General features: G+C 38.1%; 1 protein-coding gene across 2 annotated transcripts; it reads left to right on the top strand.

The window, feature by feature from the left end:
• The first annotated feature begins 584 nt into the window (after positions 1 to 584).
• Positions 585 to 24,625, top strand: arfgap3 (ADP-ribosylation factor GTPase activating protein 3). 2 transcript variants are annotated; one of them, XM_052118244.1, is made up of 16 exons: positions 585 to 732; positions 1,956 to 2,074; positions 2,503 to 2,575; positions 3,036 to 3,167; positions 3,322 to 3,402; positions 4,586 to 4,664; positions 5,993 to 6,055; positions 6,530 to 6,576; positions 6,657 to 6,769; positions 6,846 to 6,971; positions 7,086 to 7,208; positions 16,451 to 16,579; positions 16,663 to 16,786; positions 16,965 to 17,052; positions 23,422 to 23,552; positions 23,980 to 24,625. In XM_052118244.1, exons 1-16 carry the CDS (start codon positions 664 to 666, stop codon positions 23,995 to 23,997), a joined length of 1,515 nt encoding a protein of 504 aa, XP_051974204.1. In that variant the 5' UTR covers positions 585 to 663; the 3' UTR covers positions 23,998 to 24,625. The 2 variants fall into 2 exon arrangements, with proteins under 2 accessions (XP_051974204.1, XP_051974205.1); XM_052118245.1 differs by having other exon boundaries at positions 5,996 to 6,055; positions 23,980 to 24,621.
• The last annotated feature ends 246 nt before the right edge of the window (positions 24,626 to 24,871 follow it).

The following is a 24,871-nucleotide window of genomic DNA, read 5'->3' as shown; positions in this document are numbered from 1 at the left end:
AAGTTATGAGAGGTTTTCCTTTGACCAAATGTTTTCATGTAAGTCATCAACAGAAGCTGAATCTCGTGAATGCTTTGTGTATTGACATGAAACGTCATATGTGGCATTGTGAGCGAGCCCTGACTCTATCGATATGGTGACAGCGCCACCTATTGGTCAAAACTCATGAGCACTTGTATTACAATTTCTGTAATGACTTTTTAATGTCGTTTTCAACACTCCAGTGTTTGCTATTATGTACTTGAGCACTAAATTGCTGCTTGCAGCTATATTTGAAAGCATTGCCTATTTATTTGCATACAAATATTTGTCATATTGAGGATAAAAAATGTACAATTAAACCAAGCAGAAACTCCTATAACTCTTTTACAGACAGTCGGATTGCATTGCTTCCATTGAAAACACAAGCTGCTCTTTGGAACAAAACAATATCGTTTGTAATTATTATTATTATGTTGTCCATTTAATTAATAATTAATGCAAAATAAAAGCACTTACAAACTAAAGACAACGACACCTCTATGAGTAATAACAGAGCTCACCCTTCAATGCGAGTGTTTCCAGCCAATCAGCTGATTGTGACGCAACACTGTCAGGAAGTACGCACGTCCATCTGTGTTTGAGACTTTTAGCATTCTGTGAGACTTCTCAACAGGTGTAAACATGACAGAACCCAGCAAACACGACATCTCAGTCATCTTCAAGCGTTTGCGCTCAATCCCGACCAATAAGGTAAGATTTATCAGGGAGAAGACGCGACCCTCGGGACTCTTCTTACTTGAATGAAGCAGGAAGAGTTTTGACACGTCGCATGTGTGTATACAACAGATGGCAGCTGACTTCGCTGTTTTACAGACAAACGTACATGTCCTAAAATAATATTTACCATCTAACAAGCTTTATACATCGAAAAAACGCATTGATTCAAACTTTGCTTTTTGTATTTCTGAACTTCTATCATATATAAGGTCTGTAACATGGGTTCAAATTATATACAGTAACAGAATAACATTGATATTGAAACATAAACCACTTAAATCTTATAGAAATGCCTTTTAAAATGCTTGCTTGTTTGTGATTGTACATCTGGCCTGATGATTCGGTCATTTAAATCGATGTGTTTCACGTCTGACGAGTTTCATTTTCTCTTCGAAATGAGGTGTGTTTTGTGCATTGTGAAAATCTTTAGAAAGCGTTCACATAAAGACTGTTTATGTCACCTGTTTTAAAGTCGTCACTTGAACGCTTCGTCAGTAGCTGATGCTATCCACAGCAGCGCCATCTTTCATTTTACCCTGGAATGAGCACGAGGCTGGAGAAAAACACCTACAGTCTCTCCAGTGGGTTCTACTGTTGTTCAACGGATGAAATATTCAACTAATATCTTTTCAAGAAATTTCAGTACATCAAAAATATTTTTCCCATGAAAAACAAACATGAGTTCTGAAATATGTTATCTAGGTGCTTTCTACTTCAAAGATGGCACAACTGTGAATAAGGTCTATGGAAACTCCTCGCTGGAGTGATGATCTCTGAACCCTTTAGAACCACGACAATCTATTGGCAGGTGACACTTGATGCTCGCCCCTGATGTGCAGGTCATTACTGGTATATAAATCAGAGCACAGCACCATTTCAGTATCATTTTTCTCTTCGTGGTCTAGAAGCCAGAATCTTCACATCGTAGTTGAAATGACACAGCTTATTGCGAGTGGATTATTTATTACCTCCCTGCCTTTGCTTTGACGAACAGGTAACCAGGGTTACAGTCGATACCTGTACGTATAGTTCACAGAAAGAACGTGTCATTGATTGTTGCGTCAAAAATTGTGTTAATGTTTGTGCATAATGAAAGGATTGAGTATTGTTGAGGGTGTTCAGTATGTACATGCACATTTTATTATGTATTTATTGTTTAATGTATATTACATTTGAAAATGTAATTGTGTTTTTAGATATGTTTTGACTGTTCGGCGAAGAACCCGAGTTGGGCAAGCATCACATATGGAGTTTTTTTATGTATTGACTGTTCAGGGACACACAGATCGCTGGGAGTTCACCTGTCCTTTATCAGGTAAAACACACTATCATACTGTAACTGGGGTGATGTCATCAGGTCAAAGGGGTCAGATAAGGTTGGAGTGTCATAGTTCTTTAAGATTTAATATCCATTGACTGCAGACAGATCCACAATAGTACTTGACATGCTTGAGTTCTTTGAAGGTGTGCTCGGTAATTTAGTTGTCTTAGCCTTACACTGACACCTAGTGGCATGGATCCAGCATCATTCAAATGCTGTAGTTTTCAGTTACTGATGCCACAATGACATATTCTGTCTCACAAACACACACACACACACACACACACACACTAGGAGCTTCACACAGAATGGCAACCATAACAATTGGATTTTGAGTTTTAGTAAACTAATTTGCCTTTTAATGTTACATCCTTGTTAATGTCATAAAGTCGTAGAGCTTTTGTGACGTGTCGCTGTTGCAGGTCTACTGAACTGGACTCAAACTGGTCATGGTATCAGTTGCGCTGTATGCAGGTTGGCGGTAACGTGAACGCGGTGAGTTTTTTTTATCATCAGATACTTAACTGACTCACTGCATGTTTAGAGGAGCTTTCAGAATCTTTTTTCAGATTTGTGTCCTCTTTTAGGCCATTTCCAAGGTGATGTGCAATAAATGTGTAAGAACTAACTGTAGTGTATCCATGAACATCAAAATCATGCACATTTTTATTTGTATTTTCACAATACAGTACACATCGTCTCAAAGTGTTGGCTAGATAACTTCTGAAATATAATCCAGTGTGTTTACAAATAACTGGAATCTGATTATGCAAAAAATCTAATGTAATCTCATTACAAGTATTTGATTTGTGTAATCTGATTGCATGGTCCAGATTACATGTAATCCATTACTACCCAACAGTGGTTGCCACTTGATGTCTAATGTCAGATCTGTGTCCTGAAGCCACACCAGTATTAAAGCACTGCATTGATCTATCATACGTGCTCCCTACAGAGTGCGTTTTTCAGTCAGCATGGATGCATCTCCAACGCAGCGAACACTAAATACAACAGCAGAGCGGCAGTGCTCTACAGAGAGAAGATCAAGAACCTCGCGACACAAGCCACCAGACAGCACGGCAGAGAGGTGACGTGCTGTACTCATACACCTGCGGTCATCTTGTCTGTTACGCATGGAAATGAATGTTCTTCTGACATCACTTGATCTGTACACAGTCTGTCAGTGTTATTTATCCGGATGAATGCATGAATAATGTTTGCTGATATGTGTGTATGTGCAGTTATGGTTGGACAGTCAGGCTCCGCTGTCACCCACATCACCCCTGGAGAAACAGCTGGATTTCTTCACTCAACACACACAGGTGACAGTTCAGTAGCCGATGAACATGTTGTGTGTAGATACCGTATGTGTGCTGCTCAGTGATACAGGGACAGATAATGGACAATACTGATTTGTGCTCGTGTATGTTTGCGGGTCCCGTCTCTTGGCTCATCAGATTTATGATTATTAGGATCTATTTACACCACCGGTTTTGAAACCCTTATTCTTTATTATACATATTTCTTCACCATCCATCCATCTTCAACCGCTTATCCGAAGTCGGGTCGCGGAGGCAGCCGCTCTAGCAGGGGGCCCCAAACTTCCCTATCCCGAGCCATATTAACCAGCTCTGACTGGGGGACCCCGAGGCGTTCCCAGGCCAGTGTGGAGATGTAATCTCTCCACCTAATCCTGGGTCTTCCCCGAGGCCTCCTCCCAGCTGGACGTGCCTGAAACACCTCCCTAGGGAGGCGGCCAGGGGGCATCCTTACCAGATGCCCAAACCACCTTCACATTTTATAATAATAGTTAAGTCATGAAAACTATAAAATAACATAAAAGGAACTATGGGAATTCTGTTGTGACTAAACAAAATCCCAAATAAATGATATTTGATCATCTTCACAGTCTTTGTCTAGAATTACAGACATGAACTCTTGATGTTGTCTCCAGCAGCTTCTTGAGGAATCACCCCGAGATGCTTTTAAACAGTGCTGAAGGAGTCCCACCTGTGTTGGGCACTTATTGACTGCTTTTCTTTATTATTCAGTTTTAGTTTTAAAATGAAATGAATGAATATGGTGGCACAATGTCCACAAAACTCATTTCAGTCAACTGAATATTTCTATGGGTGTATTTCATACGCAGTGAAAGACTAGATTTAGATTCAAACTAAATGTACAGCTAGATATGATTTCAATATGATCATGTGTTTTTGGTGAGGTCATATTTTAATAACCTGTAAAAAACGTTTTTACAGTATGACTCGCAGATTTATTCGGTTTTAAGAAAATGATTACATGAACATTTGTTATGTTTAACATAATGCACTTCATTATCCTGCTAGATGTTGCAATGTCCAATCAGAATGCAGTATTCCAGAGAGCCATGTAATCTTATATTTAAGCTATGAGGTTGTTAGACAGGACACACAGCAGACGGACTATATTCACAACATGTATTATTTAAACTTTGTGTCTTTGACTTTCTTCTTCTTTTACCAGACTGCCCAGAATGAAGAATTTGCTTTTCAGCTGACCATTAACCAATCACTTGAATCAGTTCAGGATAAAAATAATAATGGTATGATAATTCTACACATAATACATACACACTCACCTAAAGGATTATTAGGATCACCTGTTCAATTTCTCATTAATGCAATTATCTAATCAACCAATCACATGGCAGTTGCTTCAATGCATTTAGGGGTGTGGTCCTGGTCAAGACAATCTCCTGAACTCCAAACTGAATGTCAGAATGGGAAAGAAAGGTGATTTAAGCAATTTTGAGCGTGGCATGGTTGTTGGTGCCAGACGGGCCGGTCTGAGTATTTCACAATCTGCTCAGTTACTGGGATTTTCACGCACAACCATTTCTAGGGTTTACAAAGAATGGTGTGAAAAGGGAAAAACATCCAGTATGCGGCAGTCCTGTGGGCTGAAAATGCCTTGTTGATGCTAGAGGTCAGAGGAGAATGGGCCGACTGATTCAAGCTGATAGAAGAGCAACTTTGCCTGAAATAACCACTCGTTACAACCGAGGTATGCAGCAAAGCATTTGTGAAGCCACAACACACACAACCTTGAGGCGGATGGGCTACAACAGCAGAAGACCCCACCGGGTACCACTCATCTCCACTACAAATAGGAAAAAGAGGCTACAATTTGCAAGAGCTCACCAAAATTGGACAGTTGAAGACTGGAAAAACGTTGCCTGGTCTGATGAGTCTCGATTTCTGTTGAGACATTCAGATGGTAGAGTCAGAATTTGGCGTAAACAGAATGAGAACGTGGATCCAACATGCCTCCATCCTGGTGTGGGGGATGTATTCTTGGCACACTTTAGGCCTCTTAGTGCCAATTGGGCATCGTTTAAATGCCACGGCCTACCTGAGCATTGTTTCTGACCATGTCCATCCCTTTATGGCCACCATGTACCCATCCTCTGATGGCTACTTCCAGCAGGATAATGCACCATGTCACAAAGCTCGAATCATTTCAAATTGGTTTCTTGAACATGACAATGAGTTCACTGTACTAAAATGGCCCCCACAGTCACCAGATCTCAACCCAATAGAGCATCTTTGGGATGTGGTGGAACGGGAGCTTCGTGCCCTGGATGTGCATCCCACAAATCTCCATCAACTGCAAGATGCTATCCTATCAATATGGGCCAACATTTCTAAAGAATGCTTTCAGCACCTTGTTGAATCAATGCCATGTAGAATTAAGGCAGTTCTGAAGGCGAAAGCGGGTCAAACACAGTATTAGTATGGTGTTCCTAATAATCCTTTAGGTGAGTGTATTCATTGAGCAGACACTTGAATCCAAAGTGCCTTAAATGAGAATAATACAAGCATAAGCATGATTTATTTCTTGACTTGTGCAGTGAATGTGTGTTTTCATCAGCAGCTGACAGTCAAGAGGGTCCGAGTGTCGATCAGCTCAGTGTGTCACCTAAAACTGTCACAGGTAACACACACTTCAACATTCTTGCCAATACATCCTGTACAAGATACATGCACAATGCACCATGACCATAATATTGACCGGATTACGTGCAGAACAGGGTGGAAATTCACTGGTCACGGCCCAATTTTACCAGCCACATTCATTTTTCCAACTTAAAGATATAAAACCACTCACTCCACACATGTGACTGAAGAAATGTTCTCTTTGCATTCATGAGTCCACTTTAGTTTGAGTCTCCATTCACACTGTTCTGTGTTGCAACACAGATTCACTGCCACTAAAGTCTTGTGTTTCCTGTCCTTCTTTATGAAAAGTGAAGTGTCATCTACAGCATTCCTTGTCAAATGCCCCTCCGAGACGTCTTACAGGTCGACGGGACGGTGGCTGGCAGTTTAGCTAAATCAGTATTACACACACTTATGCACAGCGTTTGAGTTTGTGTAGTTGATTTGTGTAGTTGTTGACCTCTTACAGATCCGTCCTCTCTTCTCAAGAAGAAACCGACCGCAGCCAAGAAAAGCGTGAGTGTGCTGTTGATCATTCAACGAGTTATTGCACTTCGGTCAGCGTTTATAAAATGTTTCTTTTGTGTGTGAATCAGATGGGCAGCAGAAAAGCCGGTCTGGGCGCTCAGAAGGTGAGCAGTGCAAGTTTTTCCGCACAGCACAAGAGAGCTCAAGCTGACGAGAACAGCACACCGCATGAGGACCTCACGTGAGTTGTGTTGCCTCTGAGACATCACTGACGCATCTCTCTCATGATGTGATGTTTTATCTTTTCTCTGTCATAGAGTCTCTTCTCTGAGTGTGGCATATGAGAGTCTGGAGCTGCAGAGGAAGAGAGATGAGCAGAAACTGAGCTGTCTGCAGGGGAACAAGAAGGAGCAGGCAGAGCGACTGGGCATGGGCGGACGGAGGTTTGTGTTCTCTCCTCACTCATATAAAACACTCGCCTCGCACTGCCGTCTCATTTTGTCTCTAATGGAAAATCACTGCAAATCATATCTTAACCCTTCAGTGTGTCGTTTCAGTGGACTGTCTCACTCTGTGCTGGAGGACATGCAGATTATAAAACAGGAAAGTCCATCTGTGGCTGTTTCCTCCTCCAGCAGCAGAACATATGAGGATGATGAAGATGCACACTTCTCCTCCAGGTCAAACATCATACACCCATCACATCATGTAGAAAATGAGCATGCCGTCATCTATTTCCATTCTTCCTCACTTTAAGCATTCGTTCTGTCATCGGTTCCTTATGAACCCGTATGACTGTTCAATGTTTGTAGTGGCCATGTCTGTCAAGCTCCAAAAGGAAGAAAGTAAGTCATATGGGTTTGAAGTAGGGTTTCACGGTATACCACGGTTTGAAAATTGACGGTTATCATACCATGTACATTTGCTTATCTACTGAATTGAGAAAAAAATGCAACCGGACGGAGAATCTCACATGGGCATCTCCTTTCCTCCTTGTCTGCCTGTCAGACTCGTCAACTTGCGTCTCACACACACGTAGCGGAGAAAATGTCTGAGAGAAGCGAGGTGAGGGGGTCTGACACGAGTGTGTGTGTGTGTGAGTTAATAATGAAATAACAATGCCATGGTTCTCCCATTGAAGATATTTCGGCGGCCGAGGCAGATTTAATGATAATCTGGCAAACAGCTAAAGGCTTCTCATCTGCAATTTCACGAGTGTAACGAGCTCGTGCTAATGATCTGCTCTTCTCACTGGCGCGCGCGTTCAACAACTGGGCTTCCCTCGATATTGCGGAGCACAGATCTTAAAACTGATGTGACCAATTTCAATTCTAGCGAGACTTTTCTAGTTTAAAGTGTTACGTCGATTGTCAATTCGAACCTCTCAACAGTAGCAGCCCTGACATGCCAAACAGCACTGACGAGGAAAAGAGCAACACTGCTCTTGCAACACTATGTACCAAAAAATTACACACCATCACCTTTACAAATTTGTTTCATGATTTTACATGAGTAAAAGTAACTGTTATATTTTGAAATAATCTAACGGTAGAATGTATTAGAACAGTGGCAGTTGTATTTCAAGTTTCAAGATGTGTTTCAGCTAGTATTTATTTTTCATAAATACATTTCATTTATTATTAATAATATTTAAGACTAGCACACTGACCATGGTAATGAGGAGCCTTTTCTTCTGTGTAATATGTGTATAAATATTTAATATTAGGTAACAAACGGGATAATAATGGTCTCATGTAAGTAAATATGCTCTTCAATTTTTAAAAGGGGAGAGAAACTTCCTGTAGATGATGTAATTGACAACAAAAATAATGTCACTTGATGCATGTCCTTGTACTGGAAAACCATGAACAAAACTATACAACATAAAAGGAAATGTGACCCAGGATACATTAAATACAGGTTATGTTTAATCTATGACAGGTCGACACTTGATTTAGAATGTAAAATCTGTCCTGAAGCAAAACCAGTTGAGAACACTGAGGTAAAGGTACAGACAGGAGCAGTCTGGCCTCACAGTCACGCACCTACAGTATATATTCATTATTAATAATCATAGGACATTACTTCAGAAGCTCACACAGCTGATGTTATTTTTCATTTAGTAGTTCATTTAACATGTAAACTAACATGCTTTAGTATATAACATGTTATAGTTACATGTTTATTATTATAATTCTGCTTTCTTATTTATTCTATTTATTCATTTTCAAAAGGGAGACTTTTTTTTTTTTTACACATACTTCAATAAAATAAATGGTTTCAAGTTTCAATTATAATAAAGTGTTTGCTCAAAAATAAATAAATAAATAAAATAACCCTTCTGTTTTCACTGATAATAGTAATTGTATAATACTGTATACCGTGATACCGTGATATTTTCTGAGACTGTTAACATACTGTGAAAATCTCATACCATTGCAACCCTAGTTTGAAGAAACATGACCATGAGTAAATTATGAGATTCCCTTTGGGTTCAAGGAACTTTTATTGCTGTTGAAATGTAAACTATTGAATATTTTGTTTCTCTTTTAAAAATGTAATTTGCAAAAGCATGATTACTTCCTTTTCCAAAAAAGTACCATGATATTATCACTTAATGAATATGGTAACAGTCTGTGTCATTAATATTCCATCTGCAACTGCAAAACAATCATTTTCTAATTGAGTATTTAAACAGTTAAAACAAATAATTTTTTTCTGCAGTCTATGAAGCGAGTGATATTTATACGTGTAAAGGGTCATCACATGACTCGTGTCAGAGCTGCAGAATACATTGAAGTCTATGAAGTGAGTGATATTTATACATGTAAAGGGTCATCACATGACTCGTGTCAGTGCTGCAGAATACATTGAAGTCTATGAAGTGAGTGATATTTATACATGTAAATGGTCATCACATGACTCGTGTCAGCGCTGCAGAACACATTGAAGTCTATGAAGTGAGTGATATTTATACGTGTAAATGGTCATCACATGACTCGTGTCAGCGCTGCAGAACACATTGAAGTCTATGAAGTGAGTGATATTTATACGTGTAAAGGGTCATCACATGACTCGCGTCAGTGCAACAGAATACATTGAAGTCTATGAAGTGAGTGATATTTATACGTGTAAACGGTCATCACATGACTCGTGTCAGAGCTGCAGAATACATTGAAGTCTATGAAGTGAGTGATATTTATACATGTAAAGGGTCATCACATGACTCGTGTCAGTGCTGCAGAATACATTGAAGTCTATGAAGTGAGTGATATTTATACGCGTAAAGGGTCATCACATGACTCGTGTCAGTGCTGCAGAATACATTGAAGTCTATGAAGTGAGTGATATTTATACATGTAAAGGGTCATCACATGACTCGTGTCAGTGCTGCAGAATACATTGAAGTCTATGAAGTGAGTGATATTTATACATGTAAACGGTCATCGCATGACTCGTGTCAGTGCTGCAGAACACATTGAAGTCTATGAAGTGAGTGATATTTATACGGGTAAAGGGTCATCGCATGACTCGTGTCAGTGCTGCAGAACACATTGAAGTCTATGAAGTGAGTGATATTTATACGCGTAAAGGGTCATCGCATGACTCGTGTCAGTGCTGCAGAACACATTGAAGTCTATGAAGTGAGTGATATTTATACGAGTAAAGGGTCATCGCATGACTCGTGTCAGTGCTGCAGAACACATTGAAGTCTATGAAGTGAGTGATATTTATACGAGTAAAGGGTCATCACATGACTCGTGTCAGTGCTGCAGAATACATTGAAGTCTATGAAGTGAGTGATATTTATACGAGTAAAGGGTCATCACATGACTCGCGTCAGTGCTGCAGAATACATTGAAGTCTATGAAGTGAGTGATATTTATACGAGTAAAGGGTCATCACATGACTCGCGTCAGTGCTGCAGAATACATTGAAGTCTATGAAGTGAGTGATATTTATACATGTAAAGGGTCTTCACATGACTCGTGTCAGTGCTGCAGAACACATTGAAGTCTATGAAGTGAGTGATATTTATACATGTAAAGGGTCATCACATGACTCGTGTCAGCGCTGCAGAATACATTGAAGTCTATGAAGTGAGTGATATTTATACGAGTAAAGGGTCATCACATGACTCGTGTCAGTGCTGCAGAACACATTGAAGTCTATGAAGCGAGTGATATTTATACGTGTAAATGGTCATCACATGACTCGTGTCAGTGCTGCAGAACACATTGAAGTCTATGAAGCGAGTGATATTTATACATGTAAAGGGTCATCACATGACTCGTGTCAGTGCTGCAGAATACATTGAAGTCTATGAAGTGAGTGATATTTATACATGTAAAGGGTCATCGCATGACTCGTGTCAGTGCTGCAGAACACATTGAAGTCTATGAAGCGAGTGATATTTATACATGTAAAGGGTCATCACATGACTCGTGTCAGTGCTGCAGAATACATTGAAGTCTATGAAGCGAGTGATATTTATACATGTAAAGGGTCATCGCATGACTCGTGTCAGTGCTGCAGAATACATTGAAGTCTATGAAGTGAGTGATATTTATACATGTAAAGGGTCATCGCATGACTCGTGTCAGTGCTGCAGAATACATTGAAGTCTATGAAGTGAGTGATATTTATACATGTAAAGGGTCATCGCATGACTCGTGTCAGCGCTGCAGAATACATTGAAGTCTATGAAGCGAGTGATGTTTATACGAGTAAACGGTCATCACATGACTCGTGTCAGTGCTGCAGAACACATTGAAGTCTATGAAGCGAGTGATATTTATACGTGTAAATGGTCATCACATGACTCGTGTCAGTGCTACAGAATACATTGAAGTCTATGAAGTGAGCGATATTTATACGTGTAAAGGGTCATCACATGACTCGTGTCAGTGCTGCAGAAAACATTGAAGTCTATGAAGTGAGTGATATTTATACGTGTAAAGGGTCATCACATGACTCGTGTCAGTGCTGCAGAATACATTGAAGTCTATGAAGCGAGTGATATTTATACGTGTAAAGGGTCATCACATGACTCGTGTCAGTGCTGCAGAATACATTGAAGTCTATGAAGCGAGTGATATTTATACGTGTAAAGGGTCATCACATGACTCGTGTCAGCGGTGCAGAATACACTGAAGTCTATTTATTTATTTATTTATTTACAGGGGCAATGCACATTAATAAACGTAAATGTAAACGTGCCAGAATTAGCCCAAAAGGCTATTTTTCATCTGTAGACCCTTGACAGAATGTTAAACGGTCACCCTTAAAACAGAGACAGAGCATCACACATGTACACATCATATGAAAAAAATAAAAATAAATACAAAATAAATGTGAATTATCTAAAACAAAGTAAACATGAGAGAAAGGAAAGAGAGAGATAAAGATGGTAACAGAAGAGAGCAACATAGCCAAGAACAATTAGTACAAAGAAGTCTATTGTCAAGAATACAATACTAATGTTGACAGTGCTGAATTGTCAGTAACCATTTTTTAAGATGAGACTGAAAAGAACCAAAAGCAAGTAATCGCCTAATTGTTGATGGGACGGAGTTCCATTCCCTTGCAGCTTTGTCCGAAAATACAGACTGGCTAAAGTTACTTCTTTTGAGAGGGATAATACAGTCCCCTCTTTCCCCACCCCTTGTAAATCAGTGAGCAGTTGTTTTAATCTTCACAAACTGTTTTAGTGGTGAAGACAGGCTATGTATAGTCTTAAACAGCAAACAGATATGTACATATTTGATCAAGTTATCCCAGCTTAGCAAGTTGTATTTTTTTCATATTGAGCAGTGATGAAACCGAACTGATTTCTTATCAAGTGTTTTTAGTGATTGTTTATACAAAGACTCTAGTGGTTTCAGAGTAGTAATACTAGCTTGCGACCAAGTAGTTAAACAGTAGGTAATATGAGAAATGATCATGGAATGCATATACATCAAAGCGGCTTCAGACGACATATAATCACGAATAAATCTAAAATTTGATAAACTAAATCTGACCCGGTTACAGACCTTTTTAACCTGTGCCTTAAATGAAAGTTTGGAATCAATCAGAATACCAAGGTACTTATATTCAGATATAACTTATAATTATACGTGTAAAGGGTCATCACATGACTCGTGTCAGTGCTGCAGAATACATTGAAGTCTATGAAGTGAGTGATATTTATACATGTAAATGGTCATCACATGACTCGTGTCAGTGCTGCAGAATACATTGAAGTCTATGAAGTGAGTGATATTTATACGAGTAAAGGGTCATCACATGACTCGCGTCAGAGCTGCAGAATACGTTGAAGTCTATGAAGCGAGTGATATTTATATGTGTAAACGGTCATCACATGACTCGTGTCAGTGCTGCAGAATACATTGAAGTCTGTGAAGTGAGTGATATTTATACTGGTAAAGGGTCATCACATGACTCGTGTCAGTGCTGCAGAATACATTGAAGTCTATGAAGTGAGTGATATTTATACGTGTAAAGGGTCATCACATGACTCGTGTCAGTGCTGCAGAATACATTGAAGTCTATGAAGTGAGTGATATTTATACGTGTAAAGGGTCATCACATGACTCGCGTCAGTGCTGCAGAATACATTGAAGTCTATGAAGCGAGTGATATTTATACATGTAAATGGTCATCACATGACTCGTGTCAGTGCTGCAGAATACATTGAAGTCTATGAAGTGAGTGATATTTATACGTGTAAATGGTCATCACATGACTCGTGTCAGCGCTGCAGAATACATTGAAGTCTATGAAGTGAGTGATATTTATACGAGTAGAGTCATCACATGACTCGTGTCAGTGCTGCAGAATACATTGAAGTCTATGAAGTGAGTGATATTTATACATGTAAATGGTCATCACATGACTCGTGTCAGTGCTGCAGAATACATTGAAGTCTATGAAGTGAGTGATATTTATACGTGTAAATGGTCATCACATGACTCGCGTCAGTGCTGCAGAATACATTGAAGTCTATGAAGTGAGTGATATTTATACGTGTAAATGGTCATCACATGACTCGCGTCAGTGCTGCAGAATACATTGAAGTCTATGAAGTGAGTGATATTTATACGTGTAAATGGTCATCACATGACTCGTGTCAGCGCTGCAGAATACATTGAAGTCTATGAAGTGAGTGATATTTATACGAGTAGAGTCATCACATGACTCGTGTCAGTGCTGCAGAATACATTGAAGTCTATGAAGCGAGTGATATTTATACGTGTAAATGGTCATCACATGACTCGCGTCAGTGCTGCAGAATACATTGAAGTCTATGAAGTGAGTGATATTTATACGCGTAAAGGGTCATCACATGACTCGTGTCAGTGCTGCAGAATACATTGAAGTCTGTGAAGCGAGTGATATTTATACGTGTAAAGGGTCATCACATGACTCGCATCAGCGCTGCAGAACACATTGAAGTGAATATCCATGAAGTGGCGTCACACCAAAGTGTTTTTCACACACATGTTTTTGCTTCAACAATAATGTCTTTGAGAGTACTAAGCAACAAGAAATATTTAAAAACTGTCCAAATTTGTGAAGAGGCGTTGAATGTCTCATAATTTCTTAATTAAATATTACCTTATCGTTTATGAATATCAGAGACTCCAGTTATTGAACTCATTTAAATTCAAGAAAACGCTTCTATTAAAAAATGAGGCCTTTTATTTATTTTTGCTATCAAAGCAACTGCAAGCTTTTGTTCTCTCTTTCAAATACATGTTTACAATGTTTATTGTGCACATCTCCCACCTTTTTACGGGGCAAACTCATAAAATTGACCCTCTGTGACGCCTTCTGTAGCTCTTGTCATGTGGAGGAGGATGTGGCGCTTGACACTGGGTTCAGCCTCAGAACCAAATTAAAACTGCCACGAGAAGTCGTCTGTCCGAGACAAAGATGCAAAATTGAATGACAATCACCTCAGCATCAGTCTCCATTTATGTGTTTGATTACACACAGTCAATGCAGACAAGGAGGAAGGTTTGAGTTGTCGATTGAGTTCTGTTTGGTTAATATTTTAATCGTATTTGTTTTTTGTAATATTGCGTTGTTCATATGTTGTGTTTTAGTGGCCTCCGCTTAAACATTCATCTGCTTCCTTTCTCTGTTGTTCATCTGTTCTCTTCATATATAAATACATATATAATCTGCTCTCTGCTCGTCCTGTAAGTTCATGATTAAAAATGAAAATGTGAACGAAAATAAAAGCTATTAAATATCTTATTATCATTACAATATGAAAATTAAAATGATGGTAATAATAGATTAGATGGAATGTTTACGACCCTGTCGGTCAATATGGCGATGAGAGAGTCTAATTTTTGAGAAATATTTGCATAGCCGAATTTCAAACATTACAAGTAAACACACTACTAAGATGGACAGAAAACATGGACAAGTTATTGAAAAGGAAAAATATTGATGGTTAACCGATGTGGGATAGTGGTGTGCCGTATAATTTTTTAGTCCTATAAAGTGTGCCGCGGCAGAAAAAAGGTTGGGAAACACTGTCCTAGACTGTTTGTTGGATTCGCCTGAAATTTTGCACTTATCTAGAGACACTCATGACTCAAGTTATGGAGTTCATGATGACTGAACAAACTGTTTTTTTTACTAATTTAACAGCGAGGCTGTATCTCTGCAATGCTTTAGCGTATTGACACAAAACTTTGGTGCATGTCATCACAAGCATGACTTGAGGGTACCTGTGTTTCAGCACAGCACCTCCAAGTGGTCAAGAAATATGAAAAAGGGTTTGTTTTGCTTATAACTTCAGAAAGCTTTTGCCCTAAAACCTTGAGACTGATCTCTTTAGATACACTGGGGCATACAGAAACAAATATTACCCAGTTAAGTTACCCAAAGGGGCAGCTGTGGCTCAGGTGGTAGAGCGGGTCGGCTGCCATTGACAGTGCCACATGGCTCCACATGTCAAAGTGTCCTTGGGCAAGACACTGAACCCCAAGTTGCTCCCAATGGCAGGCTAGCACCTTGCATGCAGCTCTGCAGTAATTGGTGTGTGTGTGTGTGTGTGTGTGTGTGTGTGTGTGTGTGTGAATGGGTGAATGAGACACAGTGTAAAGTGTTTTGAACACTGCTTAGGTTATAAAGGCGCTATATAATTGCAGACCATTTACCATTTTCCTATGTCGGTCATTTTGGGCATTGTAGCAAGGCACTCAAAATGTTCGGGGGCAAGCTACCTAGTGGTTATTTTCTATAATAAAATGCTAATCTTTTGATTAATTGGGTCTATTGTCATGATATTTGTGTGGTTTGCTTCCTTGTGTCAGGCCGAGTATGTTATACCCAATTGGCCACGGTCAGCCATATTTTCTGTCCACCGTTTTGAATTGAATTGAAAACTGACTTTGTCAAACTTCTTCTAGACCATGTGCCTGATTCACAAGACATTTGTGTGTGTTATAATTGGCACCACACCCTGACCTCATAATATCCATTTGGCGACAGCGCCACCTATTGATTAATACTGAATTGTATTGCAATAAAGCAATTCTATTTCATCATAATCATAATCGGTGATGTCCAATCATATGTCCCTTCAGAGAACTCTAATATAATGTAGTGTGTTTTATGACAAATATTTGTCTGTGGGTAAAGGGGAAATAGTTTTTTCTTAGTTTAAGCATAAACCTCAATAAATTGTGTTCGATTCCTCAGAAAACAAGACTGAATATGTTGTTCTTCTGAAGTATTTTTTGTAGTATATATTTGGAAATGAAAAGACAAAAATACTCCGTAAGAAAATAGTTGTTTTGCATTGTGAACCCATCACTGTTCCATGGTACCGCCACAGTATTGTTTAAGAGGTCTGTGTCTTTAGTTCTGAGTAGTTTTCTGTACTCTGAACTTCTCGTAGGTTTCTGGATGAAGCACCTAGTTCATCAGATCAGTTTTTCTCTCAGTGGACGAGAGCAAAAAAACAAGAGTCGATGAAAGCAGAGTCAGACTTCTACATGGACACAAAGATCTCCTCAGCAGATGAGCGGTAAGACTAACATAAACACATTGCCGAGTTTCATGTTAGAAGTGATGATGTGAACCCATCAGAATATTCTCTTATGATGACAGGACAACAGCGAGGAGGAAAGCTGACCCCAGGCCGCAGTCTGTGTCGGATGACGCTCGCAGGAAGTTTGGTGACGCTAAAGCCATCTCCTCAGACATGTACTTCAACAAACAAGAAAGCTCTGAGGTGTGTCCAATCACTGAGATCTTACAAATCTTCTATAAGAAGCACTAGATTATTTTAAGAGTGTGTTTATTGTCACCATAAGGGTGAAGAGTTTGTCGTTGTCATGCAGTCTGGGTTGCCGTTATTGTGTCTTCTGTCTGTACGTTCATTCGGGCATTATTGTCGCTCTCATTTGCAGTATGATGTTTGGAATCGACTAGAGAGTTTTTCAGGAAGTTCTGCAATCAGTTCAGCTGATCTGTTTGAAGAACAGAAGAAATCAGCACGTGAGTTTTATTTTAACGCTAGATCAAATACCAAAAATACAGAAAACTGTCACAGGCTTAATTGATGATGTTGGATTTTGAAGAAATTAAATGTTTCTAGTCTCTGGATTGGTTTTCTAGATTTCCGTTTAGTTCAATGAAATCAATACATGTTAAACTTGAACTGTGTAAATGCAAACTGTTGGTAAAGTATTGCCACAAGGCTCAACATTATGCATAATTTACATATGATTACTTACTGTCCATGTTTGAGTAAATTTACAGTGCAAGAAAAAGTATGTGCACCCTTTCCTTCTAAATCTAACTCGACAAAAGCACAATCAGTTTTATCAAAGAACACATTATTGTACTGTACTTTTACATATTGAAAACATCATTCAAACTTTCACTGTGTAGGTTGGAATAAGTATGTGAACCCCTAGGCTAATGATGACAACAAAAGCTATTTATAGTCAGGAGTTGGCAAACCTGGCATCAAATGAATGAAACAAGATTGTAGGTGTGAGTTAGAGCTACTTTGACTTATAAAAAGCACTCAAAAACAATTTTGCTATTCACAAGAAGCATCTGCTGACGTGGATCATGCCTTGTAAAAAATACGTCTCACAAGAACTACATTCAAGAATTGTTGCTTTCCATATCTGGAAGAGTTTAGATATTCATCTGTCCGCAGTTAGACAAACTGTCTATAAATGGAGATGATTTAGTACTATAGGTACTCTCTCTAGAAGTGATTGTTAGATATTCATCTGTTCACAGTTAGACAAACTGTCTATAAATGGAGATGATTTAGTACTATAGGTACTCTCTCTAGAAGTGGCCGTTAGATATTCATCTGTCCGCAGTTAGACAAACTGTCTATAAATGGAGATGATTTAGTACTATAGGTACTCTCTCTAGAAGTGGCCGTTAGATATTCATCTGTTCACAGTTAGACAAACTGTCTATAAATGGAGATGATTTAGTACTATAGGTACTCTCTCTAGAAGTGGCCGTTAGATATTCATCTGTCCACAGTTAGACAAACTGTCTATAAATGGAGATGATTTAGTACTATAGGTACTCTCTCTAGAAGTGGCCGTTAGATATTCATCTGTTCACAGTTATACAAACTGTCTATAAATGGAGATGATTTAGTACTATAGGTACTCTCTCTAGAAGTGGCCGTCAGATATTCATCTGTCCACAGTTAGACAAACTGTCTATAAATGGAGATGATTTAGTACTATAGGTACTCTCACTAGAAGTGGCCGTTAGATATTCATCTGTCCACAGTTAGACAAACTGTCTATAAATGGAGATGATTTAGTACTATAGGTACTCTCACTAGAAGTGGCCGTTAGATATTCATCTGTCCACAGTTAGATAAACTGTCTATAAATGGAGATGATTTATTACTACAGGTACTCTCTCTAGAAGTGGCCGTTAGATATTCATCTGTTCACAGTTAGACAAACTGTCTATAAATGGAGATGATTTAGTACTATAGGTACTCTTCTCTAGAAGTGTCCGTTAGATATTCATCTGTCCGCAGTTAGACAAACTGTCTATAAATGGAGATGATTTAGTACTATAGGTACTCTCTCTAGATGTGTCCGTCAGATATTCATCTGTCCACAGTTAGACAAACTGTCTATAAATGGAGATGATTTAGTACTACAGGTACTCTCTCTAGAAATGACCGTAAGATATTCATCTGTCCACAGTTAGACAAACTGTCTATAAATGGAGCTGATTTAGTACTACAGGTACTCTCTCTAGAAGTGTCCGTTAGATATTCATCTGTCCACAGTTAGACAAACTGTCTATAAATGGAGATGATTTAGTACTATAGGTACTCTCTCTAGAAGTGATTGTTAGATATTCATCTGTTCACAGTTAGACAAACTGTCTATAAATGGAGATGATTTAGTACTATAGGTACTCTCTCTAGAAGTGGCCGTTAGATATTCATCTGTTCACAGTTAGACAAACTGTCTATAAATGGAGATGATTTAGTACTATAGGTACTCTCTCTAGAAGTGGCCGTTAGATATTCATCTGTTCACAGTTATACAAACTGTCTATAAATGGAGATGATTTAGTACTATAGGTACTCTCTCTAGAAGTGGCCGTCAGATATTCATCTGTCCACAGTTAGACAAACTGTCTATAAATGGAGATGATTTAGTACTATAGGTACTCTCACTAGAAGTGGCCGTTAGATATTCATCTGTCCACAGTTAGACAAACTGTCTATAAATGGAGATGATTTAGTACTATAGGTACTCTCACTAGAAGTGGCCGTTAGATATTCATCTGTCCACAGTTAGACAAACTGTCTATAAATGGAGATGATTTAGTACTACAGGTACTCTCTCTAGAAGTGGCCGTTAGATATTCATCTGTTCACAGTTAGACAAACTGTCTATAAATGGAGATGATTTAGTACTATAGGTACTCTTCTCTAGAAGTGGCCGTTAGATATTCATCTGTCCACAGTTAGACAAACTGTCTATAAATGGAGATGATTTAGTACTATAGGTACTCTCTCTAGATGTGTCCGTCAGATATTCATCTGTCCACAGTTAGACAAACTGTCTATAAATGGAGATGATTTAGTACTACAGGTACTCTCTCTAGAAATGACCGTAAGATATTCATCTGTCCACAGTTAGACAAACTGTCTATAAATGGAGATGATTTAGTACTACAGGTACTCTCTCTAGAAGTGTCCGTTAGATATTCATCTGTCCACAGTTAGACAAACTGTCTATAAATGGAGATGATTTAGTACTACAGGTACTCTCTCTAGAAGTGTCCGTTAGATATTCATCTGTTCACAGTTAGACAAACTGTCTATAAATGGAGATGATTTAGTACTATAGGTACTCTCTCTAGATGTGTCCGTCAGATATTCATCTGTCCACAGTTAGACAAACTGTCTATAAATGGAGATGATTTAGTACTACAGGTACTCTCTAGAAATGACCGTAAGATATTCATCTGTCCACAGTTAGACAAACTGTCTATAAATGGAGATGATTTGGTACTACAGGTACTCTCTCTAGAAGTGTCCGTTAGATATTCATCTGTTCACAGTTAGACAAACTGTCTATAAATGGAGATGATTTAGTACTATAGGTACTCTCTCTAGAAGTGTCCGTTAGATATTCATCTGTTCACAGTTAGACAAACTGTCTATAAATGGAGATGATTTAGTACTATAGGTACTCTCTCTAGAAGTGCCCGTTAGATATTCATCTGTTCACAGTTAGACAAACTGTCTATAAATGGAGATGATTTAGTACTACAGGTACTCTCTCTAGAAATGACCGTAAGATATTCATCTGTCCACAGTTAGATAAACTGTCTATAAATGGAGATGATTTAGTACTACAGGTACTCTCTCTAGAAGTGTCCGTTAGATATTCATCTGTCCACAGTTAGACAAACTGTCTATAAATGGAGATGATTTAGTACTACAGGTACTCTCTCTAGAAGTGTCCGTTAGATATTCATCTGTCCACAGTTAGACAAACTGTCTATAAATGGAGATGATTTAGTACTACAGGTACTCTCTCTAGAAGTGTCCGTTAGATATTCATCTGTTCACAGTTAGACAAACTGTCTATAAATGGAGATGATTTAGTACTACAGGTACTCTCTCTAGATGTGTCCGTCAGATATTCATCTGTCCACAGTTAGACAAACTGTCTATAAATGGAGATGATTTAGTACTACAGGTACTCTCTAGAAATGACCGTAAGATATTCATCTGTCCACAGTTAGACAAACTGTCTATAAATGGAGATGATTTAGTACTACAGGTACTCTCTCTAGAAGTGTCCGTTAGATATTCATCTGTTCACAGTTAGACAAACTGTGTCTATAAATGGAGATGATTTAGTACTATAGGTACTCTCTCTAGAAGTGTCCGTTAGATATTCATCTGTTCACAGTTAGACAAACTGTCTATAAATGGAGATGATTTAGTACTATAGGTACTCTCTCTAGATGTGTCCGTCAGATATTCATCTGTCCACAGTTAGACAAACTGTCTATAAATGGAGATGATTTAGTACTACAGGTACTCTCTAGAAATGACCGTAAGATATTCATCTGTCCACAGTTAGACAAACTGTCTATAAATGGAGATGATTTGGTACTACAGGTACTCTCTCTAGAAGTGTCCGTTAGATATTCATCTGTTCACAGTTAGACAAACTGTCTATAAATGGAGATGATTTAGTACTATAGGTACTCTCTCTAGAAGTGTCCGTTAGATATTCATCTGTTCACAGTTAGACAAACTGTCTATAAATGGAGATGATTTAGTACTATAGGTACTCTCTCTAGAAGTGCCCGTTAGATATTCATCTGTTCACAGTTAGACAAACTGTCTATAAATGGAGATGATTTAGTACTACAGGTACTCTCTCTAGAAATGACCGTAAGATATTCATCTGTCCACAGTTAGATAAACTGTCTATAAATGGAGATGATTTAGTACTACAGGTACTCTCTCTAGAAGTGTCCGTTAGATATTCATCTGTCCACAGTTAGACAAACTGTCTATAAATGGAGATGATTTAGTACTACAGGTACTCTCTCTAGAAGTGTCCGTTAGATATTCATCTGTCCACAGTTAGACAAACTGTCTATAAATGGAGATGATTTAGTACTACAGGTACTCTCTCTAGAAGTGTCCGTTAGATATTCATCTGTTCACAGTTAGACAAACTGTCTATAAATGGAGATGATTTAGTACTACAGGTACTCTCTCTAGATGTGTCCGTCAGATATTCATCTGTCCACAGTTAGACAAACTGTCTATAAATGGAGATGATTTAGTACTACAGGTACTCTCTAGAAATGACCGTAAGATATTCATCTGTCCACAGTTAGACAAACTGTCTATAAATGGAGATGATTTAGTACTACAGGTACTCTCTCTAGAAGTGTCCGTTAGATATTCATCTGTTCACAGTTAGACAAACTGTGTCTATAAATGGAGATGATTTAGTACTATAGGTACTCTCTCTAGAAGTGTCCGTTAGATATTCATCTGTTCACAGTTAGACAAACTTGTCTATAAATGGAGATGATTTAGTACTATAGATACTCTCACTAGAAGTGGCCATTAGATATTCATCTGTCCACAGTTAGACAAACTGTCTATAAATGGAGATGATTTAGTACTATAGGTACTCTCACAAGAAGTGGCCGTTAGATATTCATCTGTTCACAGTTAGACAAACTGTCTATAAATGGAGATGATTTAGTACTACAGGTACTCTCTCTAGAAGTGACCGTTAGATATTCATCTGTTCACAGTTAGACAAACTGTCTATAAATGGAGGTGATTTAGTACTATAGGTACTCTCTCTAGAAGTGACCGTTAGATATTCATCTGTTCACAGTTAGACAAACTGTCTATAAATGGAGATGATTTAGTACTACAGGTACTCTCTCTAGAAGTGACCGTTAGATATTCATCTGTTCACAGTTAGACAAACTGTCTATAAATGGAGATGATTTAGTACTACAGGTACTCTCTCTAGAAGTGACCGTTAGATATTCATCTGTTCACAGTTAGACAAACTGTCTATAAATGGAGATGATTTAGTACTACAGGTACTCTCTCTAGAAGTGTCCGTTAGATATTCATCTGTTCACAGTTAGACAAACTGTCTATAAATGGAGATGATTTAATACTATAGGTACTCTCTCTAGAAGTGGCCGTTAGATATTCATCTGTCCACAGTTAGACAAACTGTCTATAAATGGAGATGATTTAGTACTATAGGTACTCTCACTAGAAGTGGCCGTTAGATATTCATCTGTCCGCAGTTAGACAAACTGTCTATAAAGGGAGATGAAGTGGCCATCTGGTCAAGATGACTCAACCTTGTAACATTTGTACGATACGCACATGGGATGTTACGTAGAGTGATTAAACTTCTGAAATATAATCTGGTACTAATTACATATTGTTTTGGGTCATTAAATCTGATTACGTCTGGATTACTCCCTGCATATTAGATGAAAATATAAATATGAATTGAATTCATTTATTAAATATCACTATTTGTCAGTCGCTGTGTGAAACCAAAGGCTCATGAACACACTATTGTACATTTTATGAAATTAGGAATAGGAATATTTTTTATCAAAAAGTGTAATCCATTTAAAATGTGAGGTAATCTAATTACAAGTACTTGATTTTGTAATCTAATTACATAATATAGAATACATGTAATCCATAACACTGGTAACTCACAACCAGAAGTCCATCCACCTCAAAGACGATCAGACCCTTTACAGCTGAATAATGAACAGACTTTACTGGATATTCATGTCTGGTGTTGATTTTGTCTTTTATGTCAGCGTCCGGCGGCTCGTACAGTTTGAGTAACGTGTTGCCCAATGTACCAGACATGATGCAGTTTAAGAGCGGCGTGAGATCTGTGGCGGGAAAACTGTCGGTCATGGCCAGTGGAGTCGTGACGTCGATACAGGTGTGTTCATCTCATTCACACACCCTTGAGCTTATTCATACTTGTGTATATATATATATATATATATATATATATATATATATATATATATATATATATATATATATATATGCTTCATTTCGTATGTATTTTTTCTGTTGTTTTAGTTCATTGTAGTTTTTGGCCTGTGTCTGTACACACTGAACGTGACATTCAGAGCATATCTGATGTTTAATGAGAAGTTGTGTGTGGGAGGATTTTAAATGATAAGATTTCACTCTGTGTGAAGACATTGACCAGTATGCTTTCTTTCATTTCTTGTGGCTCATCCCTAAACCACAGATAAATTCTTCCAGATCTGAAACCTCAGTGTCTTTGTGTTCTGATCAATGATTTCACGCATGTTTAACATATGAACATTAATCATTGTTTGTTTATATCACTGCAGGATCATTACAGTACGTGAGCTGTTGAAGGATTCACAGACACTACAGCTGAAGAAGTGATGAATGTAGTTAGAATTGCATTATAATCATTGAATGCACATATGCAGCTTTATGAAGCATTTACTGCCACGGCTGGTTTACATATGAACTCTGCTGTGTTCGATTGATTTATTGATTCGTTTATTGCTTATGAATTAATTGCTTTGGCATGTGGGGCACTTTTGGTTAGTTGGCCGTTGAGGTCACTTTATTTTCTGCTGCATTTATTACTTCTGTGTGGTTGTTTGAATTTTGGTGGTAATTATTAAAGATGGACTAGAATGGATCAATGTCATTAGTTTTGCTCTTACATCACTTAAAAATGCCAAAAATGTCTTTATTTGAAGTCAAATGTTTGCTGTTTTTCAAAGTGCACTATTTCAGCTACAGCTTATTGCCTACACAAATATCATAAGATAAAACACTTTTGTACTTACTGTAAACATGAAGGATCTAGCAGTAAATACAACACTTCTGCAGAAGCATTGTCATTTATGGCCCCTTGTTTTTCTTCATTTATGAACTTCAGTTGGTGGCTGGTTTATTTACTTGTTTAACTCAATAAAGAACAGACTTGTTAAGCAACTAAACTTGTATTATTTTAAAAATACATTTCAGTAGTTATTGCAAAATGATAACATAGACAAGAAAAAAATGACATGTCAGATTTACTTAAACTGTGAAAGTACATTTTAATGGTATGAAATGAAGTAAAATTTACTTCATGACATAATACTTCCAGATCTGATGTATGTGGTACTTCAGTAAGCCACAGGGAAACAACATCACATTGAATTACTGGTGATACAAACAAAATACATCATTAAACCCTTAATGTGTTGTGTGTCCTTTATC

This window comes from Xyrauchen texanus, chromosome 45, assembly GCF_025860055.1.
Source record: "Xyrauchen texanus isolate HMW12.3.18 chromosome 45, RBS_HiC_50CHRs, whole genome shotgun sequence".
Taxonomy (NCBI): Eukaryota; Metazoa; Chordata; class Actinopteri; order Cypriniformes; family Catostomidae; genus Xyrauchen; species Xyrauchen texanus.
The sequence above is the reverse complement of the archived record's forward strand: the minus strand, read 5'-3'. Positions and strand labels throughout refer to the sequence as shown.

Bases quoted from the DNA above. Each gene is read 5' to 3' on its own strand.
- arfgap3 (XM_052118244.1), top strand. From the start codon at position 664: ATGACAGAACCCAGCAAACACGACATCTCAGTCATCTTCAAGCGTTTG. The intron at 3,403-4,585 runs GTGACAGTTCAG...TTCTTTTACCAG, and splicing joins TCTTCACTCAACACACACAG to ACTGCCCAGAATGAAGAATT. The intron at 7,209-16,450 runs GTCAAACATCAT...AACTTCTCGTAG, and splicing joins GATGCACACTTCTCCTCCAG to GTTTCTGGATGAAGCACCTA.